The sequence below is a fragment of the Rhinoraja longicauda genome, chromosome 12 (assembly GCF_053455715.1).
Source record: "Rhinoraja longicauda isolate Sanriku21f chromosome 12, sRhiLon1.1, whole genome shotgun sequence".
In the NCBI taxonomy this organism is placed as follows: Eukaryota; Metazoa; Chordata; class Chondrichthyes; order Rajiformes; family Arhynchobatidae; genus Rhinoraja; species Rhinoraja longicauda.
The window spans coordinates 39,012,037-39,022,751 of NC_135964.1; the positions used below are offsets into that span (position 1 = coordinate 39,012,037).

At 40.0% G+C, this 10,715-nt stretch overlaps 1 protein-coding gene across 2 annotated transcripts in view; it reads left to right on the plus strand.

Moving 5' to 3' along the window:
- nit2 (nitrilase family, member 2) overlaps nt 1-8,125 on the plus strand; it is a 31,714-nt gene extending 23,589 nt beyond the window's left edge. For both annotated transcript variants that reach the window (XM_078409591.1, XM_078409590.1), the window contains exons 7-10: nt 2,738-2,816; nt 4,814-4,912; nt 5,701-5,756; nt 7,597-8,125. In XM_078409591.1, the coding sequence (XP_078265717.1) occupies nt 2,738-2,816; nt 4,814-4,912; nt 5,701-5,756; nt 7,597-7,688 (326 nt within the window). In that variant the 3' untranslated portion in view covers nt 7,689-8,125. The remainder of the gene's footprint in view (nt 1-2,737; nt 2,817-4,813; nt 4,913-5,700; nt 5,757-7,596) is intronic.
- The last annotated feature ends 2,590 nt before the right edge of the window (nt 8,126-10,715 follow it).

A 10,715-nucleotide genomic window follows, 5' to 3' on the forward strand; every position in this document is an offset into this window, starting at 1 on the left:
GCCCTTCGAGCCAGCACCGCCATTCAATGTGATCATGGCTGATCATTCTCAATCAATACCCCGTTCCTGCTTTCTCCCCATACCCCCTGACTCCGCTATCCTTAAGAGCTCTATCTAGCTCTCTCTTGAATGTATTCAGAGAATTGGCCTCCACTGCCCTCTGAGGCAGAGACTTCCACAGATTCACAACTCTCTGACTGAAAAAGTTTTGCCTCATCTCTGTTCTAAATGGCCTACCCCTTATTCTTAAACTGTGGCCCCTGGTTCTGGACTCCCCCAACATTGGGAACATGTTTCCTGCCTCTAATGTGTCCAACCCCTTAATAATCTTATACGTTTCGATAAGATCCCCTCTCATCCTTCTAAACTCCAGTGTATACAAGCCTAGTCGCTCCAGTCTTTCAACATATGACAGTCCCGCCATTCCGGGAATTAACCTAGTAAACCTACGCTGCACGCCCTCAATAGCAAGAATATCCTTCCTCAAATTTGGAGACCAAAACTGCACACAGTACTCCAGGTGCGGTCTCACTAGGGCCCTGTACAACTGCAGAAGGACCTCTTTGCTCCTATACTCAACTCCTATTGTTATGAAGGCCAACATTCCATTGGCTTTCTTCACTGCCTGCTGTACCTGCATGCTTCCTTTCAGTGACTGATGCACTAGGACACCCAGATCACGTTGTACGTCCCCCTTTCCTAACTTGACACCATTCAGACATTAAACTGCATCTGCCAAGCATCCGCCCACTCACACAACCTGTCCAAGTCACCCTGCAACCTCATAGCATCTTCCTCACAGTTCACACTGCCACCCAGCTTTGTATCATCTGCAAATTTGCTAATGGTACTTTTAATCCCTTCATCCAAGTCATTGATGTATATTGTAAATAGCTGCGGTCCCAACACCGAGCCTTGCGGTACCCCACTAGTCACTGCCTGCCATTCTGAAAGGGACCCATTTATCCCCACTCTTTACTTTCTGTCTGTCAACCAACTTTCTATCCATGTCAGTACCTTACCTCCAATACCATGTGCTCTAATTTTGCCCAACAATCTCCTATGTGGGACCTTGTCGAAGGCTTTCTGAAAGTCGAGGTACACCACATCCACCGGCTCTCCCCTGTCAATTTTCCTAGTTACATCCTCAAAAAATTCCAGTAGATTAGTCAAGCATGATTTCCCCTTCATAAATCCAGGCTGACTCGGAACGATCCTGTTACCGCCATATTAAATTTAAGTGCAAGATTATATAACTAAATTAATTAAGACAGGGTTAAAATATAAAACACAGCAGAAAAGTCAATTGCTGCCTTTTTGGGCTGATTATCAATTAATGTGCCAATTTACTTCAAAATGTTATTAGTGTACAGTGACATATTCACATTATTTTGTAATGTCTGTTTTTACTTTGAAATGCACTAAAAGAGGCTTGAAACGGGTAATTTTGAGTGTAAATTTTCCAATTTTTTGACCCCCTTTGTTGACTCGGCTCTCGGCTCTTTTCTTCTTTTACCCCACTAACATGCCTGGGCTAAACGCAAATTGGAGGAACAGCATCTCGTATTTCGCTTGGGTAGCTTGCAGCCTAGTGGTATGAATATTGATTTCTCTCACTTCAGGTAACCCCAGCATTCCCTCTCTTTCCCTCCCCCACCCAAGTCCCACCAGCTTCACATTTTCACCCTACTAACAGCTTACTATGGCCTGTTTCCTTTATCATCGTAACTTTTTTGCATATCTTTCAATCAATGTTCTTTATCTCTCCACATCACCGTCTATATCTCTCGTCTATATCTCTCGTTTCCCTTATCCCTAACCAGTCTGAAGAAGGGTCTCGACCCGAAACGCCACCCATTCTTTCTCTCCAGAGATGCTGCCTGTCCTGCTGAGTTACTCCAGTTTTTTGAGTCTATCTCCTATCACTAATCCCTGTCTCCTATGACCAAGCCAATTTTGGATCCAATTTCCATGGATATCGTGTAACTTGATCTTCTGGACCAGCGTATCAGGAAATACCTTGTCAAATGCTGTCAAGTACAATCGAAACATTTAGACAGCTACAGGATAGGACAGGTTTACAGGGATATGGGCCAAACGCAGGCAGGTGGGACTAGTGTAGATGGGACATGTTGGTTGGTGTTGGTAAGTTAGTAAGTTGAGTCATAAGTTCTATGACTCTGTGCTTTACTGAAGTCTATGTAAACAACATCCACCGCCCTACCTTCACATATCATCTTTGTCACTTCCTCAAAAACGTCAATCAAATTTGTACGGCTGACAGCTACTGTACCTATTTTGTGCAACTGGAAACTATTCAACCTGTAAACTTTAACTCCGACTTTTGCCCTTTTGATCTATTTAGTATTCATAACTGTATAAGTTGCTCAACTTCTCAGCTAAAACTAAGGGCCTGTATCATCAGAAGAAAAATGTTTGGATTGCCATTTGAGGCAGCACGGGCACCTGCAGTGTTGCTGCCTCGAGAGGTGAAAGTGAGCAAAAGTTGTTTGTTGCTGACTGGAGCCGGGATAGATTGGGGTATCAATCTGTGAAAGAAGTGGACAAAGGACAAAGTTCTTGCATCACTGTTATTGTTTCTTATCTCACTTGAGAGTTGTCAAATATATTTTTGATAAGGTTCAGATGTTAAAATCAGATTTACTTTTAATCTAAGATGGGCTGGATGTGTTTTAAAAAACAAATTGAAAAATAACCTTTAATATGTTATCTGCAGGCTGCCAGCTTCTAGTCTATCCAGCAGCATTCAACATGACAACAGGCCCAGCCCATTGGGAACTCCTCCAAAAGGCAAGGTTAGCACGGTTAGCTACAAGAGTAAGAAATAAAGCAGAAAATGCTGGCATATTTAGCAGGCCAGGTAGCATGTGTGGAGAGAGAAAAACAGAGTGTTTAGGTCAATGACAGATTTAAGGTCACCTGTCTGAAATATTAACTTATCCCCTCTCCATAAATACTCTCTGACCTGCTGAGTATTTCCAGAAATTTTGTTTTATTTAACATTTTCAGTATCTGCACTATTTTGGTTAATACAACACGGCTAACTAATAGGTATTATTGTGCAATTGTTCATCATTAATCTTATCATCTGTTACTTCAACACTAATGTAAACATTCCATCTAAAAACACTAGAAAATAATTATTCAAACACAGTAATTTGAATGGTACATCTAGAAGTACCTTTCTTTAAATGAGAAAGATAGATTTACTTGAGGTTCTTTTGTTACAGGGACAGTTTCAATACATTCAGTGTAAATCATTTTAAATGGCTGCAAACACTGGAAAAAACTAAAATTTAAATCTGGGTCTAATATTTGGCAGTATCTGCAAAGAAAAAGGGCAAGAGAACTCTTTAGGTTTAGGGTTTGTCAGAATTGGAAATTAGGGAACAGCTGACAGGAGTGAAAGGAGGAAAGGGCAAAGTGAGAATACAGCATCAGGAATACTGGCCACTGCCAAAGAATGAGATAAATAACAGCCCACATCTACCTCCATCCAACACCTGCTCAACTTGCTTTTACCCTGAGCAGTGAAGAATTCCATTAAAATGGACAATAATTTTAGGTGTCGAATGACCATCAAATGAAAGATGTGTTTCTGAAATGGAAAATATTTCTATGGTTGTGATATGAAAATTAAGAATGCATAGTTTTAAGGTGAGGGGAAGGAGTTTTTAAGGGGGTCTGAGAGATAGGTTCTTTGTTTATACAGAGAGTGGTTGATATGTAGAATGAGCTGCCAGGAGATGGTGAAATCAGAAACAGGTAGTTCTACTATAACTCATGTTTCCATAACTGGATTGGGTGTAACTTAATTGATGAACGAGGGTACACTATTTGTATTGTGCATTGGTTGTAACACTATTTCGAACTAGAGAACCACTTAAAAGTTACTTTGGAAATTGACAAGCAGAAATAAGCCTTCTTGGGTGGGAAAAATGTCTAGGAATAAGAACTGCTTCCAAGTACCCTTCCTGCAGTATTCAGACACCATTGCCTCTTAAGAACACAGGTGAACTGCGTTTGGCCATTGAAATCAACAAGAACTCACTTCATTTGACATGTACAACAAAATAATTTTCTTAAATTTCTATTAAATAATGTAACATGTAGCTGTTAGTATTTTTAGCTTGTAGTAACAAAAATACATTTATAGCTGTTTGAAGCCTCTATTTTTAAAATCCTGCAGGTTTAAAAATAGAGTGTTGTTATTGTGAGTCTGAAACTCTCTAGCCCATAACCCCCATTGACATGATGGTTTTTATAATTTGATTTTTTGCAAGGCAGGGATGGCTATGGACCAAATGTGGGCAAATAGAAATAGTGTAAGAAAGGGTCAGCATGGATGCGGTGGGTCAAAGGATCTGTTTCTGTGCTATCTGACTCCATGAAATGCGAGAGGGAAGTTGGGAGATTTCCCCTCCTGTCCTTACAGGGTATGAGCTGTGAACGTCTTGCCTTAATACTGGAATTGTCGTCTTCCATTAGACATGAGGAAGTGTCACCAGCTTGAGAACTGGCTCCTCAATAGCCTGTTCTCAGAACCGCACCACGCTGCATGATTCTTCCTCGTGAATCTCCGTGAAGGACTTAGATTGAACCTACAGTGCAATTTGCTAGTACAAAATATAATTTCACTATTAACTCAGTCATTGTAAGCAGGGTATGCACCTACCCACTATTTGGACATGAGCCTATTAATGAGCTATTAATCCTACGATTTAGCCTCATAACTAAATTTAGTACATGAAAAAACACCACAATGTTAAATCACTCTTTCTTCTATTTACAGGGCCGTTGATAACCAGGTGTATGTAGCAGCAGTATCCCCTGCACGAAATGATAAAAGTTCCTATGTGGCCTGGGGTCACACCACTGTAGTAAACCCATGGTATGTATCTAACAATGTGATTACATTGAAAAAACTATCTCAGGTCATCAACCCTGAAGTTAGTTCCTATTGCAGTATCTAGTTTTTTATTTATGACTCCAGTATTTTGCCCATACTGATCTCTCCGGTGAAGTAGAGCAGTAAGTTCATCAAAGCTAAAATTGCCTTTTAATTGCATGTCCTTCTCTTTTACTCTTTGGTTTAAAGTAATCTTCAGGATCTTTTAACATGCAGTTGACCATTGTCATGTGTACTTCTACGATCAGTTCTCAAACAGCTGCTTTGATGCTGAAAAGCCCCAGGCTTATCCTTGTGCCTCCGCTTTCAAACACTAGAGAACTATAGTTTCTTCTCAACCCTAGCTCCAGCTGTTTAGTCTTTTTAATAACCAGAAGGTCATCAAAGTGTGGACTGACCAGACCGCTATATTATTTGAGCAGAATTCCAGCTGACATTTATTTGTCCACATCCCAGTCCTGACACTGTGATTCTTGATTCTAAACTCCACAGCCAAGAGAAACATCCTCCCTGCACCTGTCCAAACCGCCCATCTTGAGCTTCCTTATACATGTCATACATGTCATTTTAATTCTCCTTCCCACTTCCCCGCTGACTTGTCTGTACTTGGCCTTCTCCATTGTTGTGGGGATGCCAAACTCACATTGGAAGAACAGCAGCTAATCTTCCACTTGGGTAGTTTACACCCAATGTTCTGAATTTTCTGATTTCAGGTAAACCTCGCCCGCGTTCTCCTCCCACATATGTTCACCTGCTTCATTTATTTTCAGGGGTGAAGTTGTGGCCAAAGCTGGTTCTGAAGAAACCATCATATATGCAGATATAGGTAAGATTCAAAGCTACTGTAGTACTGTTGAGAACCATTTCTGATAAACAACTAAATATGGGAGAATTTTTACCTCCTCCTTTGTTATTTTCCTTACCTGCATAAATAAATAGAAACATAGAATGGAAACATAACACAGGGAATAGCCCTTCAGCCTACAATCTCTGCACATCTGCCTGTCTGTGGCTATTTCTAACTTGTCTGTCTAAATGCCTCTTAAACATTGCTATCGTTTCTGCTTCCACCACTTACCCTGGCAATGCATTTCAGGCACCTACCGTACTGTGTAAAGAAAATTGTTACATAAATCTTTTAACCTTTTCCCTCTAACATTAAGCTATGCCCTACAATATGTGACATTCTCACCCTGGATAAAAGACTGGCCATCAACCTTATCTTATACCCCTCATAATTTTATATATTTCTATCAGGTTGCCCTTTGGGCTTTGACGTTTTGGAGTAAACAAGAATATAGGTTTACAAGAATGATCCCAGGAATGAGTAGGTTAACCTATGATGAGCGTTTGTCAACACTGGGTCTGTACTCGCTGGAGTTAAAAAGAATGACGGGGGGACCTCATTGAAAAATACAGAATAGTGAACGGCTTGGATAGAGTGGATGTGGAGAGGATGTTTCCACAAGTGGGAGAGTCTAGGACCAGAGGTCATAGCCTCAGAATTAAAGGACGTTCTTTTAGGAAGGAGATGAGGAGAAATTTCTTTGCCACAGAAGGCTGTGGGAGCCGTCAGTGGATATTTTTAAGGCAGAGATAGATTCTTGATTAGTACAGGGATCAGAAGTAAAGGGGAGAAGGCAGGAGAATGAGGTTTGGAGGGAGATAGATCAGCCATGATTAAATGGCAGAGTAGACTTGATGAGCCGAATTACTTAATTCTACTCCTATTATGACCAAGTTTGTCCAACCCCTCCTTATAGCTAATCTGTGCAACATCCAGGTGATTGTCTCCTGCATGTTCTTCAAACTATTGTAATCCTTCCTGTAATGTGACCCGTACTGCACATAATATTCCAAAAATGGTCTAACCAAGGTTTTATTCAGCTGCAATATAATTTCCCAATTTTTACACTAAACACATCGTTCTTTACCACCCTGTCTACATGTGTTGCCACTTTCAGGGAGCTCTGACCCTCTTTGTACGTAATGCTACCAAAGGTCCTGTCATTTACTGTTTAATTGATAACAGGCTTAGATTGCTGCCAGAAATTTTATGGGCTTGAATTAAAAAAATTAAACAGCTTGTAGCCACTCTCATTTTCTGCTTGTTCACTCTTTATTGTCCAAGTGAAATAGACATTTTGTGGTTAATTGTATTTTTGTTGTCCAAGTCTTTTTTTACGTCGGGTTCATGATTACAATGAATGGCGGTGCTGGCTCGAAGGGCCAAATGGCCTCCTCCTGCACCTATTTTCTATGTTTCTATGTTATTAGAAATACCTGCCAAAGACTGCTTTAATTATTTTGATCCACATTTCTCCAAAGATTTTATATGTATTAAAAACAAAGGATTGATTAGATATGCATTTCATAAAACCTCAAACCCCTTAATTTCCAGAGAACACACATGTCTTACAAGGTTAAACATGTCATTTCTTTGGGAACCTGAACTCAATTCAACCATTTAAAAACATTTTTACATTAATCCCTGTATTGATATGAAGTGCTGGCAGTAAAAACAAATCTGGATTTTTACTTTGCTGCTGCTGGTTTCCAGACAGGATAACATCTACTTCATGTCTACATAAACTATTTTTATTTAAGGTTTACACAAAAAGGACAGTGCACTCAATTTTTTTTGCATTCTATTTTTCTTGTCACAGATTTGAAATATCTTTTGGACATTCGGCAGCAGATACCAGTACTCAAGCAGAAACGACATGACCTCTACAGAGTGCAGACAGTGCAAGATTGAAGATGGCGGCAGACCCTGAGTCTTTGTCGAAATGAGGATTTGGAAACAACGCATCTTCCAATCAACTCAATAATTTGTGTGTAGGCATTAAACCCACCTCGATTTGAAATTGTACACACACTGCACATCCTACAGTTTTTCTGTGAATAGAATTTTATATAAGGAGTGGGTTGTAATGTGATCAGTTTTAATTAATATAACCCTCCCTGTGATTTAAGATGATTTGATATGGATCCCAAGTTTAAATCACAACTTTGTATGGTCATATTTCTTGTAACTGATACATTTTGCATAAAATTAGAAATATGCCATTGCAGATAGACTGGTGTTATTACATTAATCAATGTTCCTGAGAACACAATTTTAACACTGAAAATCAATATCATTAAAAATATAATTCATATTCACGTCTTCAAAATAAAGTACTATGTAATAGATATTGTGATTTTGCATTCCTTCTGACTTACTCTTCTGGACTCCCAAAAATGGTGTCCTGTAGCAACTACATACCTGTAGATTATGTATTCCTCATCCTATGAATATTTTCATTTGAAATATTAAAATCTCTATATTTTCAATTCAAAATATCAAGTTTAAGTTAGCACAGAATTGAATAATCATAAGGCAAAAGCGTAAATTATAAAAAGTGTTTTTCCAAAGCGTGAAGCATAAAATCAGAATAAAAGCTAGTTATGTTGATGGCAAATCCTGATATCATTTTGCAACTTCTTGTAAAAAATGTCACTTACCAGCAGAAAATAACTTACAAACATGTGAAAAGTGTTACGAAAATGTGCATGTGTTGCACACCGTTTGCTTCAGTGAAGCAGAACTGTAAAGGTTACTGTCCAAATGAGTATCAATCCATATATTTCACGTCTGAAAGGCATCTTCAACAGTATTAACTAATGTATAACCACAAATCAGTCATTTTAAATTCTCTTCATTTTGGAATTTAGACCTCAAAGTACCTTTAGCATGCTGCCTACAGTCTTCTGAACTGAAATGCTATTGATATCAGAAGCATTAGTTAATAGTTATACCTAATTGTCCACCCGAGTCCACATCAAAGATGCAGCTGATTAGTAATGTTATTTTTAAACCAGCATTTATTTTACACTACAGTGCAAACAACTATGCAGCACATCTGGGCTGAAGAAGGGTCTCGACCCGAAACGTCACCCATTCCTTCTCTCCCGAGATGCTGCCTGACCTGCTGAGTTACTCCAGCATTTTGTGAATAAATCGATTTGTACCAGCATCTGCAGTTATTTTCTTATACATATGGTCCCTTAGATCCAGACTCCCCTCAGAGAGTAGAGTCACACACAATCACTGCTCCTATACTTGCACTTACCTGAAACAGGTTTCTCAATCAGCTCAGGACAAATTTTTTTTTGATGCCAAGCACATTGCTGTAAACAGCAGTCCTCAAATTCAAATGTGATTCAATTTGGCTAAACGAAGAAGGCCGTGGCTCCTTATCCACTAATACCTGAAACTATTTACTTCTTACAGTTCAATTCTTCCTTTTTCATGTCCACCCACCATTTTGTCCCCCTGTCATCAGCACTCCTTATTCCACTCTCGCTCACTGCCCCTTCTCCATACCATTCCTTCCAGCCTCTTCTCACCCATTCATCAGAAACAAAATATTAGGCCCACCCTATCAGGATTTACCATCAACATAACTAGAAAAAAATATTAACTGATCAATGTCATACTGGGTCTTGTGTTTCCTAATTACAATAGTGACTATACTCAAAATATTTCATTGGCTGTAAAAAGTTGAGGCTGTGAAAGGCGCTCTGCAAGTCCAACATTTATAATAATAATAATAATAATAATACATTTTATTTATATAGCGCTTTTCATATACTCAAAGACGCTTTACAGAGATTTTGAGAACATAGGGAAATTAATAAATAGATAAATAAGTAAATAAATAAATGAACAGAGAAAGGAGACAGTAGGTGAGGTGACCTTCAGTGGTTGAAGGCAGTGCTGAACAGGTGAGACTTCAGCGATGTTTTGAATGTGGTGAGTGTGGGGGAGTCTCTAACGGTTTGGGGTAGTGAGTTCCATAGGGTGGGAGCAGCGATGGAGAAAGCCCTGTCCCCCCAGGATCTGAGTTTAGTCCGGATGTGGGGGGATAGGAGATTGGCAGCGGCAGAGCGGAGGGTGCAGGTGGGAGTGTGCCTGTGGAGGAGGTCGGTCAGGTAGGATGGGGCCAGGTTATGGAGGGCTTTGTAGGTTATGAGGAGGATTTTGTACTGGATTCTCTGGGGGATGGGGAGCCAGTGGAGTTTATAAAGGACGGGGGTGATATGGTCACGGATCGAGGTGTGTGTGAGTAGACGTGCAGCGGAGTTTTGAATGTATTGAAGTTTATTGATGATTTTTGAGGGTGCGCCATAGAGGAGGCTGTTGCAGTAGTCCAGACGGGAGGTGATGAAGGCGTGGATGAGGGTTTCTGCAGCTGTGGAGGAGAGGGATGGACGGAGACGGGCAATGTTTTTGAGGTGGAAGAAGGCTGTCTTTGTGATGTGTTTGATGTGTTTGTCGAAGGAGAGGGTTTGATCAAGGATGATTCCAAGATTCCGGATGTGAGGTGAGGTGGATACTGGGAGACCATCAATGTTGAGGATGAAGTTTATTGTTTTCCTTTGCCTCATGGCTGTAGATACTAAGTCAAATCTAAGATTCCTATAATACATCATACATATTATTATTAGACCATTTTATTTGCTTGTCTGGGCAGCAGAGTGGCGCAGCTGTAGAGTTGCTGCCTTACATCATCAGAGACCCTGGTTCGATCCCGATTATGGATACTGTCTGTACAGAGCTTGTACGTTCTTCCCATGACTGCGTGATGTTTCTCTGGGTGCTCCAGTTTCCTCTTACACTCTAAAGACATACAGGTTTGTAGATTAATTGGCTTAGGTAAAAATTGTAAATTGTTTCAAGTATGTAGGATAGTTAGTGAATGGGGATCAATGGTCGGCGCAGAATTGGTGGGCCGAAGGA